This window comes from Sphaeramia orbicularis, chromosome 1 (genome assembly GCF_902148855.1).
Source record: "Sphaeramia orbicularis chromosome 1, fSphaOr1.1, whole genome shotgun sequence".
Classification (NCBI taxonomy): Eukaryota; Metazoa; Chordata; class Actinopteri; order Kurtiformes; family Apogonidae; genus Sphaeramia; species Sphaeramia orbicularis.
In genome coordinates this window covers 38,235,321-38,257,180 of record NC_043957.1, presented here as the reverse complement: position 1 = coordinate 38,257,180, position 21,860 = coordinate 38,235,321, and the positions used below count along the sequence as shown (strand labels likewise).

Sequence of the window (21,860 nt, the reverse complement as noted above, 5' to 3'; positions counted from 1 at the left end):
TGTTGTATGTAATAAATCCACAAGACGTAATTCACAAGCTATTCACTATTAATTCATTGAGTGTTTGTAAATGTGGTTAACAGAAGAGAAAAGCAGCTCAAATGCTAAAGTAAATTAGCCTCTAATTAGATTGCAATTCATGAAATTCCCTTTCAAAAGTGTTGACGCAATTAATAGCATGTGAAATTGCCAATTAATCCAATAGACAATTATATGGCACACTCGTGTTTATGTTTATGTGTGTCTCATGCCACTTTGAAAAATATAATGCTGTTATCACCGTGGTGACACTGTGTAAATATGTTCAGTTGCCTTTGCTGAGGCCGAGCATACGTGGGTGAAATGCAACAAGGAGAAGACACCAAATGGGTAAGGAGGAAAGTGACTGATAACGTTTGTTCTCTAATCCTTCTGCAGCAAAAACTGTGTGACCAGCAAAAAGAAAGACTGCAGATTTGTCAATTATTGGATGTGGGGATGAAACAGATGCATTGTGGTACCACAGTGGCTTTCTGCATCTGACTGTAGCCATCTGCTTCGAATGTGATTTGTGGTACCTGCTTGGGCCATGTTTTCTCATTACTTCAAGAATTATCATGAATGTGTTCATGTGTGTACATTCATGCTAAGATTGAAGATGACTAGTATATTATTCCATAATGTAGGCATTGATTCACTCACTGAGAATGGAATGAAGTACTCCAATTCACTGTGGAGAGAAGGGTGTGCATGTTTTAAAATAACTATAGACATCTATGAACACACATCTGCGGATTCTCATCTCCACTCTCCTCTGCATGCGTGCATGTGTGTCTATGCATGCTTTTTTCCAAGGTTGGTCGGTATGTGGAACAGGGAGACAGACTGATTGTGATTGCAGTTGTGGCAGAGATTGTGATGAAGCTGTGTGTGTGCTGGGGCTGAATAATCAGGATCCCTCTGAGGTAATGGGGACCATGAAGGAGGGTGGGAGGTCCACTCTGTATATATATATGTGGGGGGTGAGGTGGGGGTGAGGGGCAGAGGGACACTGCCTCCTACAACCCTGCGTTCTGTGAAGCTCCATGCCTAATGGGGGGCAGAGAAGTTAATTCCACTGCGCCGAAGCTTTATCTCATTTTCATACATATGAACGCGCCAGGCCGAGATCGATTACCGCAAACAAATTGAAATGCCTGGGACCAAGGAGGCCTGCAGAGAGGAAAACAGAAAAAGATGGTGAGGAGTGGGGGGTTGGTGTGCATGCGTATGTGTCTATGAATTTCTGAGAGTGTATAAGAACGGCAGAATTCACTGATATGGATGAAAAGACACAAATCACTCCTGCATACTGATTTTCTCCTTTCCTGCATATACACACACACCTCTATTATTTAGTGTCACGCATGAAAACTCAACTCATTCCAGTTGATGCCCACTTCCCTCTAAGAGATAATGCAGATGGGAGGTTATAAGCAAACTCACAGAGGTCCTGATGGCTCACTGAACGATTAGTCCTCAAACAGGCCTTCTTTTCCAGCACTTTCCTTATCTGTCTGCGCAAGTACCAACTACACACAATCCGTTTCTAATTCTATGTCTCTTTCTCCCTCAATCTCTCATTAAACATACTATAAAATAAATGTCCATGTCATTAGTCCTCTCCTATATTAGCACCGTCATTGACTCCGACGGTCATTCTTGGCGCTCGTCTAAAGTGCTCACTGCTTCATTACTTTCTTTCCTCCCTTTACTTCCTTCATTTTTGCTTTTACCCAGTTACACTTCCACATTCTTCGCCTTGTTCTCACTCCCTCCTTCTCCATCTCAGTTTCCCCCATCCATGGGCTTCTCTCCCAGTTTTCAGTGTTCCATCTCAGCATTTCCTTTGCTGCTCCTGCCAATAAGACTGGGGACAGCTCATCTACACCCATCATGGAGTGCAGTAAGAGTCATTTTTACTGCAGCCTCCATAATGGCTGAGTGTGCTGCCACTAGCTGATACTGACCATGAACGTCTCCTCAATCATCAACATGATCACAGTCAATAGTCTGGGCAGACAAGGAAGGAGAAGCACATGCCAATTCACGTGCCAGTGGGGAAGGAAATTAACCTCAAGTACTCCAATGACGGTGGATAATAGCCAACAGATAGACTTGGACTACAGCGTCCAGATGTGTAAACTGTGATTCAGGTTGCTTATGGAAAAGAGCGCTCATCCAGAGCAAATCCATCTAGATCCACATCATAAAAACCTACATACAGCATGTTCTTAAACACAATCTTAAGGTAAAGTATACTACACAAAGATACAAACTGAATTCGGATAAACTGAAAGTACTTCTGAGTATTTCTAAGAAAATATATTTCCAACCCATAAATGCTTATTCAACCTAAGCTGTGACTTGCTTTGTGCACAGCCTTTGAAATGAGGGTAATAGGCCAAGCCCACAGACGAGACAGTGAAACACATGGGTGGTAATTAAATAGGAAGGTCAGAGTTCAAGGCAAGCTGTGATGACCTTTGCAAAAGCCTAACAGTTACACCCAGATGGCCTGGCTCCTGCTCACACTGGGGGAGGATGGACAAGTACGTCGGCAAAAGAGGATTTAAGGGCAACCGGCTGAAATTCTGAGTTGACTTTTAATTTACCTGTTTGTGCACTTACAAAACCCTCTCAAAAATTTTGTGCATTAATGTTGCCAAGCAGCTGTGATATGAAAAGACAACAAAGCACGACGGCCTGATTAATAATCTGCACTGGTAAAGAGGGGTGAATATTTAACTATGAAAGCAGGACAACAAGAACAAAAAAGGACCTTGTATAACTGCTGAGGGAATAGTTCACTCCCTTACCCCATCATACATTCAGCATACTACTGTACATGTTTCAATCCTTTAATCCAGCCACTAAAATGCCGATGTGAAATCTAACTCTGGATTCTAAATCCATTTATAACCCAAAGATTACAAATCAAATGACGGGACAGGTGTTTGTATCCCTCAGACACATAACTGACACAAGTAAAGCACACAACTGGCACTGATTGCAACACAGGAAAGTGTAGCTGTTTTTGTATTCTTTAAATTGAATTACTCCAATCTAATTTTATTACAACACACACACACAGCAAATGTCTATTTCAGTATCTTAAAAGAGCACAAAGGGCATGTGAGGACAGTGTTCTTTCAGCCCCCACACTCTGCATTTCATCTGAACTCCATGCTCCTCTTATATTTCACTCTTTCCCTCCCTACGTTCTCCCCCATCCCCCCTGCCCACACCACAGTCTGTGTGTCTGTGTGCCCTCACGCTTCACTGCTTGGTGCTGCGGGCGTAGTGGGCGTCACTCTGCATCAGAGTCCACTGTATTTGTTCTGCTATGTGTTTGTGTGCATGTGTGCTACAGAATCGAACAATACAATTCTGCATGCACATGCAGATTCTGGGGGTTCACCTGCTTACAATATCGTTAAATGTTATGTGTGTATAATGCATAAATAATATGCGTACGTAGGCCTTTATGGGTCAGTGTGCATTCATCAAGGCTGATTAATGCATGTGAGTGGATGGCATATTGTGGAAATGAGGCAGATGAGAGGGTGTAGTTTACTTAATCATGACACTCACCTTTGGGTTTCTGATCAGCAGCCTGCAAGGGAGAAAAAGGAGTATTATAGTAGGAATCATTTATAGTATTCATACTCCACTGAAAATAAGTTATTCATTCATCACAAAAGGCCTAATTTTTCTAGTCAATATACTGATGTGTGCTAGATATGCGCAGTTTAACATGCATTTAAAAACAAACCTTTTTCTGAGCGACGTCCTTCTTTGTCTTTTCTTCTTGTTTTTTCTTTTTCTTTTCTTCCATCAAATGGTTCTCTTTCTTCTGTTGCTAGCTTCTCTCAGCTGCACAACCAAAAAGAGAAGAAGCAGTGAGTGAAACATAAAAGGGAAGGGCTTTGCTCAAATGCTTAGTGTCCTTTACTTTCACATTATCACCGCAATGAGTGAATCACAGCCTTCACACATGTATGGCTTTGAGGCAAATTCACATTGATGGCTGGAAGAGGTTTGCATTCTGTGCAAAAACACTGTGTTGGGTTTAGAAAAACACACACGGAGCATATAAACTTTCATCCCACTCTCTTTCATCCTTGTACAAGCCAAAGCCAGGAGCATTCAGTGTTTGGAAAAACAATCATCACTTCATATGTAAAAATCACAGCAGGCACTTATGAGGAACAATTTCCCTCATAGTCAAAATTGAAAAGATGAAAACGTAAGAGGACAGACAGAGAAGGAAAAAGAAATACACACATATGAGTCACAGCGAGAGAAGGATGGGAACAGAGAAAGGGCGATACAAGTAAAGACGAGTATAAAGAACAGGTTTAAAGACCTCAGGAAACACCAGGAAAATAAAAAGCTAAGGGTCTGAAAAGGCTGAAAGGTAGACACCATAAAGGCAGGCAGACTGACAGAGTAAGACACAAGGCCTTTTAAAATTTGCTCCCAGAGGGTAAAATGCAAACTAGCTGGACAGTTAACCCTGGGGCTGGTAAGTGAAAGTAAGTGATTCATTTCAGTCTGTATTTCCTTTGGCTCAGCTTTAGTGACAGCTCCTGGAAACTATTAGAAGCATGAGCTGGGCCATGGGGACTAAGAGTATGTTTAGTCTTCCCTAAGTGCAATGGATACTGATGCATAATCCAGCACTATGCCATGTCTAATCAGTGATACTGCCTTCTAAAACATGCAAATAAAATCAATAGTTTTCACGCCAGTTTAAAATAATGGACTATGTTCTTTGCTGGCCATCCTGTGTCCTCTCACACCTGCCTTCATTAACAAGGCACTGTGATTCACCCTTAGTTGAAACACTGCACAACACCCATCATCACACTATAACAGAATGAGTTGAATTCATCCAGTTTTATTATTCATCCAAAATTTTTTAAAAATGCCAACAAATGTGAGAGAACTCAACAGTGAGCCAAAGTGAGCTCACCTTTCATTTACTGACTAGAATGTGTTACACTTGTTTTATAAGGCATAAAATTCAGATGTCTGAATAATTTAGAATGAAATAATCCCTTGTAACTGTAATATTGTTAATATGTGATAAAATTATAAGAAAAAAAAAACAACAACAAAGAGACTGTGACTAAACACGGCCTGGATACAATCAAAAAACTGAATATATGAATGAATGATAATGGAGATTAATGAAAGGCCCATCTCCCACTGTGCTGCCCACTGTTTGAGGGAACGAGCTGTCAATCAAAGACACAGGAGAGGCCTCACAAAGGCTGTCTGATGGTGGGGCAACATTTCTGTGGCAGTCAGTGACTGAAAAAGACAGAAAATGGACAAGGGGCAGACAGACGTACAGATGGGGAGAGTAAAAGATGGAAGAGGTGAGCCACAGAACACTGCAGTCAACAGACGCTCTAAAGTCAAACCCTGGGGAACGTGGCCAGACTAGTGGCCATAACAGCAGGATGAAAATGGAAGAAAAAGATAGTCCTGCATTACCTCTCTTCATCTCCATCTGTTTTTCTCTCATCCCCATTCACCATTCCTCATTTAATACTACCCCTCTCATAAATACATGCATGCACACAGTCCTATTTTTCATTCTTAGGAGTCTGTATGTGTGTCTTTCTGCTATTTCAGCAGTTCAGGGAAGGCAGCCCTCAGGTAATAAATAGGAGCTCAAAGTATGTGTGCATGTGTGTGTGTGCATGTATAATTGTATGCTCTATGTGCATGTGCCACAGTTGTTTCTCAGTCACTCCATAAATACCATGATAACCCAACATCCACGGACCTTCACCTCTTAAACTAATGCAACACCTGTCCTTGTAAAATTCCTTGCATGCCACAGAGAGAGGGACTATAAAACCAAAACAACCATAAAACAGGGTATAAAAAGAGTTTATTCTAGGACACAGTGACTCATACAAGTAGAAGGAGCTTGCTTGACAGCCCCCCCAATAAGATCAGGGCCTCTCTACTACAGCTGACCGTGTCATCCCTGTAGTTTTGCACCTCTTAAGCTGACAGTGGAGCTTCCCTATCTGGTTACAGCTGCTGTTGCCATGTCAGAGGAGAGGAAATGAATGCTGGGGAAATCAGGTCAGGAGCACAATTACTAACAACAACATGCGTAAAAAGATTTATTGTCTAGCTCATTTATGTTGGAAAACAAATCAAAAGGTGATCTCTGTGGAAGTAGCATCATAGAACAGTCATTGTGAAATTTGAGAGAAGAAGCTTTTTTTTTTTTCTTTTTTTTTTTTAATCTGACAGTCAATGCCAAAGTTAGCTTCCCCTCTTAGCTGCACTGTCCCCACAGCACATCCTTGCCTGCCTCTGCCAGCCTCTCACCCTCAGTACTGCTGACTCCAGCATCTCTTCAGTAGTGACCCTGTGGTGTCTCTGTGCTGCTTTTCAGCATCAGGTTTACCCTCGCTGGCAGTATGACACTGCAATTAGGCAGAAATGTGTCCTGTTTTGAGGTTAGTGACCTACAAGGCCACAGTGTGTCATTCAATCTTCTCTTACAATAAAGGGGTTAGATCTTAGGTGGTATAATCTGTCCACTATGTGATGCTCGGTTAACAATTTAGCTACTTTTGCAGAGAATTTGTGTATTTCAAAAGGTATAATATGCGGAAAAAAATATTATACATTTTGCTGATTTATGTGCTTGCGTTAAAATCTTATAAAATGTCCATAGAAGTATGTTCTTTTATTCAATATAATCTAAGTAAGTGATGGCATCATAGACCCTTTACTGAAGTCACTTGTGGCTATTTCATTACAATTAGGCTAAGTGACATGAATCTATTTTTGTTTTGACAGAAAGATTCCTGGTAGCTGAAATTACACACCGTGCAACTAAAGGAAATCGTATAAACATTCCTATCCATCTCCTGGATACTCAAGATGACTTGCATTAAACATAGGAAGATCAGACATAAATTTACCACAATTGGCGCATATTTTTTCTATGTAAATCTTGTCTATTAGGGCCAAACTTATTCCTCCTTCCTCTACCTTGAACTCCATCCAAACCGGTGATCCTGTGGTGACTTACTGGGTTTTCTTCAGAACACACAGCTGAGGAAGAAAACATCCTGAGTCTCAGTAAATTGGGGCTGCAGGGAAATTGTGAAAAAATTGCACAGTGAGGCAGGATTCTCTCTTCCTCAGCTACATAAAGCAGTTCTCTACCTTGGGACTATAAGGACGAGCTATAGAAAAGGAAGCATGATGACAGGAACAAACTGTACAGGAATGAAGGGGCTGGAGACTCGCAACACACACAAACCCAGTCACATAAAAACACAGAGACACACACATGGGGAGGCTTGATGTACACAGGCGGGAGGCAGTCTGTCTGATGCCTGTCTTTTTCCGCCAGGGATGCAGAGAAGAGGGATGTGGGAGGGGGAGGAGGAGAAAGAGAAGGAGAGATGAGAATGGTGGGGAGGGGGGGTGGAGGCAGGCGGAGGATGAAAGCAGGCGCAGAGCAACGCCAATTAAGAACGACAGCCGCCGGAGAACCAGACAGGGCAGAGAGAGGAAAAGGAGAGACTGTGCTGGAAAAGACAGAAAGAATCCTCATCGGAGAAATGGAGGAGTTGGGGGAAAAAAAAAACCGTCACACTATTGAGGCTGGCTGAGATGGAGAGACGGAAAAGAAATGTGGAGGGCTGGGTGGCACTGAAATATCTGTGCACCTTGATCGCGAGTATCTACAGGGAGGAAAAAAGGGATGAGCGGGGAAACCAAGCTTGGGTGATGAGTAGAAGAAATAGGAGAGCAAAAATGAGCTGTGGTGCATAGACTGTATGAGACAAAAAAGACAGACAGTGAACAAAAAAAAAGAAAAAAAAAAACATCAAAAAGAGGAAAAGATGCAAAGAAAACATGCAGCTTCACATGACGTGAACGTCTGTTAGACATAACACAAGTCACAAAAGACAGGAACAGAAGGGAAAAAGAAAAACATGGCAGAATTTCCACTCTCAGCAAAAAAGTAATATGGTCAGGTTGTGGCCACAGAATGTGGTAATCTACTCACTTTCACCATAGCCATTCAACAAACCATCAATTCCTGTGGCATTAGAGAAGCCACAGGACACTTCTGAACCTTATTACATAGTGTGTAATGATGAATAGACTCTACCTGAGGAATGCTATCTCAATACCTACTACTGCTGCCACAGACCTCAACTACTTTTTAAAAGGGTGTGTAGGAAGGTATTTGTGTTTACTTGACCTGAATGGCTCAGGAAAAACAACCCTGTAAATTCCACAGTTGATAAGCAGTAAAAACAATGTTGTTGCTGCTGTGTGTTTCTATCCCTGTCACACTAACAGCCTCTCTGGCCGCTTGGTTTGTAAGCATTTAGTGCATACCAGCTTTGCTTTCAGCAGGTGGAGAGAGTGGCTTGTGAAAATAAACAACACCGCTAGTCAACTGGACTTGATCAATGAACTGTGGTTGTCATATTCTTGATTGGCAAAATCTGCAGACGGGGAACTGACGGAGGGCGAATGGGTGGGTGGAGAGAGCGGCAATGAAGAGGGATGCAAGATGGAGAAAGAAAGTCAAAGCATCAGATAGTGCGAGAGTTAGAGCAGTGCTATAAATAACAGCTTTGAGGTTTGCCTCCAGAAAATTAGTTCTCAGTGTCTTGGCTGCTTCCTCTGCCAAGTCGATATGAAACTTTAACATGGTGGCAGCTCATTAAATAGGAAAACAGCACAATGCACAAGACCAAGCAGGCCTGCTCTCTGCCAACACTACAGCAAAAGCGTATTGAATACAAGAAGCTGTCAAGCCGTGTGCGTTGGTTGCTATGTTTGTCTTTGCTCAGGACTGCTTTGTGTTTATGAGAATATGGTTGTGCATGTTCTGCATATTTTGCACATTTGTTGTTATCTGTGTGACTGTCTAATGGCTGCGAAGCTGTGAGCTGATTTGCTGTCTGGGTAGTGCTATTATTATACAATGGCTGACCTCTCATAATTAACCTTAAGTGCAAGTTCCTCAAACTTTTACCCAGGACTAAAACTGTGCATCTCATCATATGCCGGAATATATTATATCATGGCCACAGATAGTTATTTTTTCAAGAATTTTTCCAAAATTTTATTCTTAATTGGGCCTGTCTATTTTCTCTTCAGAGTCTGTGCATACTTTTCACCAAAGTAATAAACCAAGTGGTCTTGCTGCAGACTATAAAAAGCAGCTAATACTGTGGCATTTCTGCTCCAATTATGATACATCTAAATTCGTATAGGTTCGTTTTTACATTGTGGTAGTTTGTTTACATTTTCACTATGGTGAATCTGACTTCCGTTTCCTGATTTCTTCTATATCTTGTTTTGTTTTTGTACACTGACACTGGTCCCTAATGGTTACGTATACACACACACCCACAGCCAACAATTCACTGGTTGTTAATAGCGTAAACACCAACAGAGACTCAAAGTGAGGCAGAAAATCTGTGCTCTGCTTAGTTATGGCAACAAAGCACGCCATAACTAAGCACACGCTTTGCCAAGATGAAAAAGGCACAAAGACAGAGACAAATGACAGCCCCCTCTATAATGCTGCAGGGATGCATACCAACCTATGCTGTACTTATTTAAAACTACAAGAAATAGCCTAGTAGAAAGGCAGGGACTTTCCCATTAAATAAATATAATTGCTTTACTTAGTAAGTATTACATGTGTGCCTGTGCCATACAGCATTTTCATATCATCTTAAAATATCACCAATAATCCACAACACTAAACCTATTTCTGTATCAGTCATTGGTAAAGATAATAAAATTGTATTAGTCCAGTAAAAACTCAATTAGCCCTCTTCTTGATCTGATCTAAGCTATTGCAGTACTGTATTACTTGATATAAATCAGATAATGCAAAATTCTGTGGTTAAAACTTCCACCACCAACAAGAAACTGGGCCACAGCAACAGAAAAGTAAATCACAGTACATGTTTTTACTGATCACTTCCAGCAGTTCTCTAACAGACTGCTAATAAAGAAAACACCTGAACTTCATTGACTGAACTCTAGTTGATTTAAGATGATTAAAAAATCTAGACAGCAAACAAATGACCTGAGCTTTGTCACCTAAGCCTTTGCCTCTGTGTAGGGTCAGGCGGTGCATGCTAGTGTTATTTACATGGCTTTAACTAAGGGTTTTGTAAGTGCTGAAGGGCCTAAGTCCTGTTATGTAATGTGCAAGGCAGTCTAATGTTGGTATGGAGCTGGAAAAAACATAACATTGTAGGATAGGTGTTCTGCATATTCTGTTAGCTTCCATGTGATGCCCCTCTCCTTCTCTCCACATCTCTACAATTAGCCGACATGGAGCAGAGGGAGGGAAGGAGGCCCCTGTCAAACCTCAGCACACAGAACATTCCCCTGGACCCCTGCCAAGATTTACAGGCAGCAGCCCGTCGGCATCAGCTTCGCTTCCCCATCCCCCTGTTTCCAACGCTGCCTGGCTTACCCTTAGCAGGCCCCCTAAGTACCAGCCCCCTCCATTGGCACACAAGTTGGACAAGGAGGAGGGGGTTATAGAGACACCCACCCCCTCAACCTCCCAACACTCACAGGACACTTCTGTTATAACTCTCTCTGACACTCTTCTACACAAAATACGTGTAGGAGATGGTAATGACATAATTTTACCAGTGAATAGCCAACTATGGATTGTGAGTACAACTCTTAAAAAGACATACTATATCTCTCTTTGGAAAAGTTATGACATATGGCACTTTTTGCTAATTTTGGGTATTGTATTCATCAGCCAATGTAGAGGTATGATTAGTCATCAAACCAAAAGACAAATAATTTAGTGATGAAAATTCTATTTAGCTCTAACCTAATATGAGATCGCCATGTCATATTAAAGCAGATCAATATTGGTGGTGAATATACACCACAGTCATACAGACAGGCTGACATACTGCACAAAAGAAATGTCACACTTCATACAAACACAGTAAATTAACCTGAGTCTTACTGGCCACTTCAAAGTTTAGCTGACAAATTGATTATGTTTGCTTTAGGGGTGATGGCCACCCTACTGTGGATACAACATCTCTTTTTGGATTCCACCTATTGTTATGACTGCCAACAAAAAGTCAACATACATTCTTCTGTTGCTGGCCCCCACACACAAACACTCCTTATCCGGTGCAATCACGACATTAAACACAACATACTGGCAAGTCTTTATCCTGCCCCCATTGACTTGACAATGGCCCTCCTAGGGCAGAGGAAGAGGGTAATGGCTTTTGGCAGCTTCCAATTGAATCCAGCTGATTCTACTGTCAACGGCCCCAACTGGAGCAGCACCCTGCGGTGGTTTTAAGTGTGTTATCTATCAGGCCTGTGTCAGTTGTTTGAAAAGCCTCATAATCACAGGGTCAGTAACTACAATGATCGGGTCTGGGCTGAGGTCAGTGACGGGAAAAAGATTAGCCACTTGTCTAAAGCACAACTACGCAGAATTTCAATATAAGGTCAATAGTTAAATATGAATCAACTGTGTGATTTCCAGTCTCTTAACAGATGTGTGATTGCAGAGAAATAAAAGTTAAAAACGAAAAACATGTATGTGGAGAAGAAAGGATGTTCCTGCACTAGTGTTCATGTTTTGACTGTATAGGGTCAGACAAGGGGAAGTGAGCCTTAGGTTTCCTTTTAAACAAATAATCATTCCCCCTCAGTGATAAGGGAGTGCAGATGGAGTTACTGCCAGGATTTGCCCTCATGGCTTCGTTACAATACAGTCTAATCAAAACAATGTCAAGATGCCAACAGCCTACAGCCTGGTTGGATCCAGAGCCAACATTGGTTATGGGTTTCCTGCTTGTATGCTGCCAAAATGGTAAAAGCAGTAATATAACTTATTAACTCTACAACCTACTAAGAGATGGAATCTTTCACTGCTGGTCACTTTTGCACTCTGAGAGAACAAGTTATTCAAACTGAGGTACTATTAAGCTCTTTTTGCAATTTCCATATCTAGGTTTGCAGATGTTGGCACAAGCTACTATATTATCTTTATTCTCCTAGTTGATCATTTACATGCTACCTTGAAAACAAAACAACCATAAACCACAAACTGGTAGGAAAGTTCATAACAGAAAACTATGGATGGCATCATCATAGCAACATAATACATCCATGAATTGCCCTAGTGCCCTCCTTATAAGCCCCCCTACTGTGTCTGTAGTACTAGCACTAGAGCAGTTGAGTCTGGAAAGCATTAGCATAAGGTACTTAAAAAAATGAACAAACAGATTACCATTTCCTCTTAACAGGCTTTATGTCTGTCTTTCTTATTTATAGTTTTACATGCACACCAGAAGGCTCCTGCAAATGTTTTCAAAGTCGCCACCTAACTACACAGTCTTCGTCTTTTCTGAAAGACTGACATCTGTAGGGAAGACCCCTGACCCTGAGTAGGGACAGGGATCTGCATGCCCGTCTATGAGTCAGATGGCTGTCGGGAGCATATAAGAGGCACTTTGCAACCTGATTAAACAACTGAAAGGGTCTTGAGCATCACTCAAATGGTCACACACTCCCGTGACAAAAAAAGACACATACTCAACATCTGAAATCACTGACCAGCCCTACCATGATATTTCCACTAAAACACATACATTCCAACACATGGCGAGCATACAAATATGCATAAGGGCATACACAACTATGTACACACACACAGAGTACAGTATACGTATAAATCACATGCATGCAAATTAATGCCTAAACAGTCTTCCCATTCGACTGCAAATGCACGCACATATATGTATGCCGATGCTGCTCACATGCCTTTTTCATTTCATCACCTCACTGGTGTGTGACGGTAGAGATAAGACAGTGGTGACAGAGATGTCAGAGGGGGGAAGGAAAGGAGGGTTTGAAATTGAACGGGAAATTATGTACTTCAATTAAGACACGCGAAGGAGATATTAAAAGCTATACTCCAGTGCCTGGGGACAGGATGCAGGAAGGGGGGATGCAATGGAAGGCGACAGTTCAATCAGAACCTTGGGCTTTCTCACTGTGCAGGGGGTGGCGGAAAGGAGAGCGACAGGACAGCTATGTTTAATAATGTACTTTGAATTAGTGTAGTGGAATGTACAATAGTGTGCAAGATGTATCATGTGATACAGCTACAGCATTAACTAAAGTCTAGAAAGGATAGATAAAATGCAACACAGGCTCTCACTGCAGCTACAAAATTACAAGCATACACACACCAAATGTATGACAAAATTAGGCTATGTATCTCTGACTTCATGATCAGTTGAAATGAATGTTTAGATAGCACATCATAACCCTCTAAAATCTACAGAGACACTTAAAAGGGCAAGACAGTTCTCGCAGTCTGCTCAAGGAATCCTCACATTACACACTCACATGTACGGATTGTGTTTCAGTCCTACTCAACCAATCATAAAAGACCTATGATATAACACAAAAGTAGCAGACGACTTAATTTAAACACTCTTCCAATCAAATATACCGCGATTAAGTCATCAACTCCATTATGTCTGATCAAAATCAGCAACATGGTGAGGATACTATATGCAATCTCACATGGAAATTATGTGAATTACTCCCAATCAGGTGTATGATTATCTTCTGCCATGAAGAGAGAAAGCTCTGATCAATCCTTCCTCTGGGGTCTTCTGTGGGGGTTTGTCCGTATCACATGAAATAACACCACCACTCTTTATTCGCCTGGGGACCCCCTCTAAAAATCCTTCAGGTAATTCACTAGTAAGACTGTCACATTCACAGAACAGCCGTTTTATTTGTCAAAATGCTCAACAGCCAAAATTGTGACCAAATTACTAAATTGTGGTACCACATGTAAGGACAGATGAGGGATGTCTTGCTGATTTGTTACCCAACCTTGTCATGGCTTCAGTATTAAGTAACTGGACTAAATAAACCACATCCATACTAGACTCAGAATAATACTAATAAAGAAACAGAGCTGGATGTTTTTCCCTGATTATCACAAATAACAACACACCTATGCCCACTTTGCTCCTGCCTCCGGGTTTCTGATCAGCTATGACATTCATCAAATGATCACAAGAGCAAAGCCAAGTACTGGATCTAAGCTTACCTTGCGTTAACCACAGCTTTGGCAGCTTTCAGTGAAGAGTAGGTGCATGGCAGAAAAGCATTCTCCGATGTCTTTTCTAAAGTTACCCGTAAATAGATGGAGCAGAAATTCAGTCGCAATTAAAGTCGGTCTTGGCAGATAAGCCGACTGCTGCTGAAGCAGCTAGGTGACAGGATACCGAGGTAAACAACGGCTACTCAGCCAGATATACAACACAGCAAGTACGGTAATGTATGCTTTGAGCAAACAAAAAATATGCCGTGAAATTACTTTCGTCAAAAACAATTTGTAAAAACGTCACGATATAACGGGGGGCGGGGAGGAGAGTGAAGCACCACTAATAACAAAAACAAAAAAAAAAACGAATACGAACAAAACGACTTTTCAAAGCAGCTAAATTAGGTTTGCTAATGTTAGCTGGTTAGCGCTGTTAGTCGTCGACCGTAACGAGGTTCAGAAAACGGGAGAAATCAAGCAGTTTTCGTTAAAAATCGCCGATGAGTTCTCGCGGATGAGCGCGAGCCGACGGCCGTCAGCCAGCCAGCTAACTTGGTTTAAAGTGCAAAAGAAATGTTTTTGTTTAGGTCGCCAGCTGAACGACTAGCGACGGGCTGGCTACCGCAAATGCAAAGTGAGAAACGACTCCGGGGAAATACATTCTGTGTGGATCCAGACAGCGGAGCGGACAGTCATGGTAGGCGTTCAGCGAGCTCTCGTTGACAGTGATCTCGCAGCCATTTTGTTCAAACTAACAACACCGCAGTCTCCCTCTCCTCCTCCCAGAGTAGACAGACCAGGAAGTGGCTCCGGAGACGCCACTCCCGACCAACCAAAACGCCAGACGTAGACTCCGCCCCCCACTCCGCCCCCTGCTCTCTTAAACTTCACACAAACAGAGGATGGATGGGATGGACACACATATGTTTGTAAGGTAAATGGTCAAGCATGTTGATAAAACCCTCCATTTAACGAATACATAAATGTGGTGCTTTTACAGATTTCTCGCAGATTTATTATATGGGGAGACATAACCAATAAAGAATTGTTATTCCTAAACTTGGACACATATAATCATGTTAATATTATAGGTGTCGGGGTGCATTGAAAGTATCTCATTCAATATGTAGTTTATTCAGCAACAATGCATGTAATTGAGCGGTCTAATAATACAATGTGCTTTGAATGTCAAATATTTGTCTTTAGCAGAGATGAGAAATCCTCAGTACAGGTAACTGAATTTTCTGTCTCCGACTACTTACTTCAGCGTATTAAATTTAGTATAATAGGCGACCATACTGCACACAACTCATGGTTAAAATAGAGAAAGTCATACCAAAATAGTTGAAGTTGTAAAAGCCTACAAGCAATTTGGAAATTACATCATGGACTTAATTTAGTAGCATCAGATGTTAATGGGTCCACGCCAAGTCTCTCTACCCAAGATGACCTTTATCAAGAATATCTTGATCACATGATGTCCAGAGACGTGGGGCGATAATTCCAGGCTATTCACAACATGATGGATGAGGTCGCCCTTGTGCCCCTTGAACCACGTCTGCATGCGTCTCATAGAAAAAAATGTGGCCCCTGTCCATTCTCTGCACTCTTTTCTCATGGAAATGACCACTCCATGCACAGACAAACTCACACAGACACACACACTGTGCGGTGGGAACAGGTCAAGGCTGGAGTCCACAAAGGGGAAGCCTGACCAGTAAGAACTCTCTCAGCAAAGCTCTGGGCTTCTATACATCACTGGGAGAGACTGTTAATGAGAAAGCCAGGGGCCCCAGCCAGAAGTTTTTTTTTTCTCCTTTTCAAGGCAATATGCCCAGAGCTATTAAAACAGCAAGCTCCAACTGAATAGAGAAAGCAGATGTTCTGTGTTCAGGGTTAAGAGAGGTGAGAGCAGAAGGGAATGCCTTCAAAAATGACTTAAGGGATATGTAGTTCACTATACATTATAGACTTTGAAACTGTATGCAGTGGAATTTTTTTGTTCATGCTTGCCCTTCTGTTTGAAACAAAATGTTCACAAAGTACAACTGATTATTTTGGTGGTAAAGATGAGCATTTTTTAATAGAACACTACTATTACCACTACTTTTACTAATAATACCAACACACTGAAGTATCAACTTTGCTTCTATAGGCCCTTTCCCACCAAAATACCAGGAACTTTTATTACCTGGAACTAATTTACCTGGGTAAAAGAATTCCTGAGGCCATTTTCCACTGCTGGAACTTTTGTTTTGTTTATTTCATTTCCACAAGATTCGTCCTTTGATAATTTGGAAAATGGACCAAAAGAGAAGCTACAACAAGTGGATGGACGACAAGGTCCAGGCTCTTTTGAGCGTATTTATGGAGAAGGAAATTCAGAGGGACTTTGAATCTATGACACAAAACAACTGAGTAAAAGTAAAATTAGCTAACAAGCTGGCGGAGCTAAATGTTTGACACATGCCTAAACAAATACAAGAAAAGCTGAAGAAACTTAAGCAGGATTATAAGAAATTAAGGACCACGACGGTCGCAGTGGATCCGACCACCGAACAAACAAATGGTATGACTATTTCGACACCATACTGGACCTCCCTAACAGGAACTTTTCTGGGGAAAGTTTGGGGGTGAGGGAAAGATTTTTACCCAGGTAATTTAGGTGGAAATGCATCAGGGTTTTTTAAAGTTCTGGGTAATGCTAAAAGTTCCTGCAGTGGAAAAGGGCCTTATGTTACATTTCCCCCTTACAGACCATTCAGAGGGGGCACAGAAATCTGCACCACAAAGAACTGAGGGTTATTACAATCAGTGATAGGGCATGATCTTAGGTATCAAATACAGAGCTAAGGTGTGCCCATATGTTAATATATCGTATGGGAGAAGGAAAAAGAGTATTTGTGTTTTTTTTCTGAATTGACATGCACCTGCATGTGTGTGCACATCCACTTTCGAATCCCTCTACAGCTATTCTTTTAGGTGTCTTCGAGATGTTTCTTTGACTCTGCAATTTCCCTAATTGCTTTCACATTTAAGCAGACTGCTGACAGAAGCGAGCCAATGGGAAAGGTCTGCCTGACATTCTGATAAGAAACAGCCCAGACACAAGCTGTAGGACTGCAGCAGAGGCAATTGCTCACTCCCTTCCCCTCTCAGACAATACATTTCTCCTCCTCCTGATTTCACCATTCACTTTCCTTTTTCTCTATCCAGTTTTTCAGTGTGCTCTTCTGCTTTTTGTTTCAATTCCAGACCAATCATGAGTTGCGTTCCGCATAAGGTTTTAATTTCAAGCCTGCTGCCAGAGTCTGCCAGACACACATGCACAACTTCACACAGGAATGCATGAGCATACAGATCTATTCCAAACACACACACACACACACACACACACACACACACACACACACACCTACACACACACACACACACACACACACACACACACACACACTTTATACTCACATTACAAGTATACATACATACTTATGTTTTATGTGGCTACATGCATATTTAATGCGTTAGCTCTCTGGCTATATTTTATCATTTAAGCATGTTTCCCATGAGAGAAAGTATGTCTATCCAGAAACATTAATAATCACACACATACATAAAAGGCAGACACATCGCCAGACAAATTTCATGAGAGGAATCCCTAAAGGCATTTTTTTTTAAATTTCAGTCCAAATCTATTCCATAGTATGTGACAGATCAACAGCATTTACAGGACCATCAAATAAATGTTGAGCTCTCAAATCTATTTATTGTTTTAACTTAAATGCACTTAATCTTGTACAATTAACCAAACACACATTATCTAAAGGGTAAACTTTCATGACAATGATGAAAACACCTCTTGGCTTTTAAATCCTTATCTCCAAGACAAAAGTATTTTAGAAGAAGAAGACATTGCTGTGTGATGCAGAATAACTGATGAGCTGGGGGTGTCATTATTTTGGTATTGATTATGAATACACAATCCTCCTCCACAGTCTGGACTTTATGCATGTGAGTAATCAAAATGCAGACAGCGAGCTACTGCTGCTCCGCTTTAAGTGACATGTCCAAAGGCATGACTTGACATATGCAAAAGGACCATGATGATGATCATTCTGACAGAGGAGGGAGCCAAATCAAACCATATCCTAACTGCACATCAAAGAAAAATGTTGCACAGCAAATCTCCCAATCCTGTAGCTCTGTAGACGTGCTGAAACACTGATTTTGTTTTGGTTTTTCTCGTTCTGATTAAAAGTGTAATTGAAGTATATATCCATCGAATAATGGTTCAAACTGCTACAACCCCTAATGAGTTGCTCATTGCTGTCTGCATCACTGCAAAGAGAACAGGCAAACTGCGGGTAGCAGAAGGCACAGTCGTCCACAAAAGAAGGCGGGATCCTTTTCATTAACTGTCATTAAGACTAAAGAGTGAATTGCCCTGAGCAGAAAAGGGCATACATAAAAGCTATTAAGCAGAGAAATATGCACGTGCCCTCTTGTGAACATGAATGCAGTTACTGTTACGTATATTTGTTTGTAAAACAGCACAACTATAAACATCTCAGATACACTGTAAGACTATTTTCTGCATATACAGTATGTGAAAACCTGGGTTACAAAACACTTCTAATCCTCCCACTGCTACTTTGGTTCCATGTACTACACTATATATTATAGGAGATGCACAATAGCAAGAAGAAAATTCAATGCAGTAGCTGGGAAAGGGATAACACCAGTGTGGGGAAGGGGTTATACAGCTATGGTTTGTGTGTGTTTGTGTGTGTGTGTGTGTGTGTGTATCATGCTTGTGTGTGGGTGCATGTCCTTAGTATATGTGTGTGTCCATATATGTGTGTGCTGTACGGGTGGAGGGAGGGAGGCAGAGCGGAGCGTTGCAGTGCAGTAGGACAGCGTTTCTGAGCTGTGGTAATTTCCCCTGAGACAAGTGAGCAGGTAAAGGCCAGCGAGAGAGGGAGGCAGGGAGAGAGAGGGATAGGAGAAGGCTAAGATAGAAAAGAGGGAGGGAGGGACGGAGAGAGGCAGCGAGCGATTGTGTCAGAGAATAATGAGGAATGATACAGTGGTGGCGGAAAAGAGGCCGGCAGATTTGCCCAATCAAATGCACACGTACTGCATTAACAGCATTCCAAGGTTGAATATAGAAGCTCTTGTTGTCAACACATTAACGTTTCTATTTTCATTTCAAATGCCTTATCTTGTTAATGAGTGTTTTTGAACTGAGTCATTGTTTTTGTAATGAATTCATCTCTTAATTACAAGTGCGCCTTTTCTTGATGACCTTGCTTTATTTTGTTACAAGCTGCAGACCTTAATATTAGCATACATTAAGCCCTGCTTATCTTTCATCCCCAATAGCTAATACATCAAATTATCACCCGAAAAAAATGCATCAACTACAATAGCGCTTTATATACCTCGCTAAGTGTGTGTGTGCGTGTATTTGTGAGTGAGCACCCTCACTTATTAGCCCTCTTCCCCCTCCCTACTTGCAAACTCATTACCAGGGTATAAGACCTGCGTGGATTTTATGGTGTTTTGGGAACTGACTGGTTAATCAGATTTATTGCACACTTAAGCTTAATTGATTGCCTTTATGGATTCAAATGAATAATTAAGTGCTAACAAGCCTAGTTTCTGTTTCATCATTCTGAAATGATGATAATGACCCACAGAGAAGCAAGGTAGTAGACCTGTCAATCAAGAGGTGCCAGCATCACAGGATTCACTTTCCTGCTGCATTCTCCTCATAATAGAAACTGATTATAATAATGCCATGTATGAATTGTTCCACATGCCCATTACTTACAAAGCAAATACTCCCCCTCTTCCTATAATTGCCCACCTTATCCTTTAAAAGTAAGGCAAGAAATGCATTTTCTGTCAGCTACTTTAGTCTTTATGTGCTCCATGATCCACTGTGATATTGGATGTTTTTATTGGAAATGAAGTAAGCTGTTGTGTACCACCAGTGAAAGGACAGACAGTGTATTAAGATCAAGGTGGTCCAAACAGAGACAACATATCCTGACCTTCAGATGGTCTTCACCAGATCAATACTATCATCAGCGCAGACGAGCAGTCGCAGATTAACCCAGCCCCCTATAACCACCCCCAACTACAACTCAAACACACACACTCTCTCTTTCTTTCCGTTCCCTCTCTCTCACACAAACTAAAATACACACCTTATCCAGTAAGGACCCTGGGTGTATTGATTGGTTTGTATTGACTGACACACAGAACCGCCTCATGTACACACTTGTGTGTTGACTTTATTTTTCACTGGCTCACATTGCATATTGTCAGTTTGAACCTGTATATTTTGGTCAGGTTAATCCTATAGTAACAGCAGAGACACTAGACCTAAACAATATGAGGAAAATCTGTCATAACATTGTTCAGCATTGCAATGATGATATGATTTGTTATAAATAAACACACTAACTTGACAGTAGACACCAAACTGACACACTGAGTATGGCTTGTGGGTAGATGGGGATTTATTTTATTGACCAAATGGTGTAAATGCATGGTCCATCTGTCCAGGGCTCCATAGGTCAGATGTTTGAAGCTGAGTGTGAATGCACGGCATGAGTATTTTTTTCGTCATTATGACATTGCAGGCAGGCTTTTGCAATGTGTTTATCTTATTTGTTTATACTGCGATTTATCTGTCAATATTAATAGATACCTATTAACTGTAGAAACAGTGAAATGGGATGCAACCGCTGTAGCATAATTCTGCTTTTGAGGGGAAAAATAGCGGATGTAATCAAAGCTTACGTCTGAATGGTTATTTATCAATGTGAAATGTGGAAAAATGATTGCTTTTGCATTTACATGTGTGTTTGACATTAGAAAAGGGTATGATAAAGGCCACATGAATAGGCTAGTATCTGAGGCTGTGCAATGTGTCATTTGGTATGTAGTTCTGCACATATATTAAATACACATTCATGCATTCAAACCCATGTCCATATCTGACTCCCCACCAGCCATCTTAACAAAATATGCACAAATGTGCAACAAAACAAGTAAATCGATATCTCCACGTCTGCAAGCGGCCAGAAGGCAACTAACTCAATCCCACATCCAATGTAAATGTTGGTAGCATATCCAGAGGCAATGGGTGATATTTAGAAGTCCATTAACACAGGGTGGAGATGGGTTAATTCACTGTTTGTACCCAGAGATCCAGAGAGGGTTTGAGGCATACCAAGAGAAGGAAGGAGAGAGATGGATGATGGGAAAAATAGACAGTGAATACAAATAAACAACAGGCAGAAAGAAGCAAAAATGGAAGAAAAAAGTTAGAATGTAGACATATAGAAAGAGAATATGAAAGGGGAAGGATGAAAGGAAATAAATGTGGAGGAAGGAAGGATATGTGAGGTTTGAAGGGGTGCTGCTGGTGGTGATGTTGATGGGTGGGTGAGAGTGGGGGGGTTGTTGTGAGCGTTGCTGCCTCCTATCATCCGCCTCAGCCTGGGCGTCAGTTTGATTAATGCTGCTTTCCTCCAGCTGACCTCCAAGGTCACTAGAATAGTGGGTACTCAGCCTCTCCCATCCACTGCCGCACTGGAGGGGGGTAACGGCTGTATAATACGCTCCCCCAGAGGCTCTTTCTCTCTGTTTTTCCTGTTTCCCCTATTCTCTCTGT

The 21,860-nt window shown here is 41.5% G+C and overlaps 1 protein-coding gene across 3 annotated transcripts in view; it reads right to left on the bottom strand.

Moving 5' to 3' along the window:
• tnrc6c2 (trinucleotide repeat containing adaptor 6C2) overlaps positions 1–14,955 on the bottom strand; it is a 52,405-nt gene extending 37,450 nt beyond the window's left edge. For all 3 annotated transcript variants that reach the window (XM_030137524.1, XM_030137534.1, XM_030137542.1), the window contains exons 1-3: positions 14,177–14,955; positions 3,794–3,894; positions 3,613–3,634 (exon numbers count right to left, since the gene is read on the bottom strand). In XM_030137524.1, the coding sequence (XP_029993384.1) occupies positions 3,613–3,634; positions 3,794–3,856 (85 nt within the window). In that variant the 5' untranslated portion in view covers positions 3,857–3,894; positions 14,177–14,955. The remainder of the gene's footprint in view (positions 1–3,612; positions 3,635–3,793; positions 3,895–14,176) is intronic.
• Positions 14,956–21,860: the final 6,905 nt, after the last annotated feature.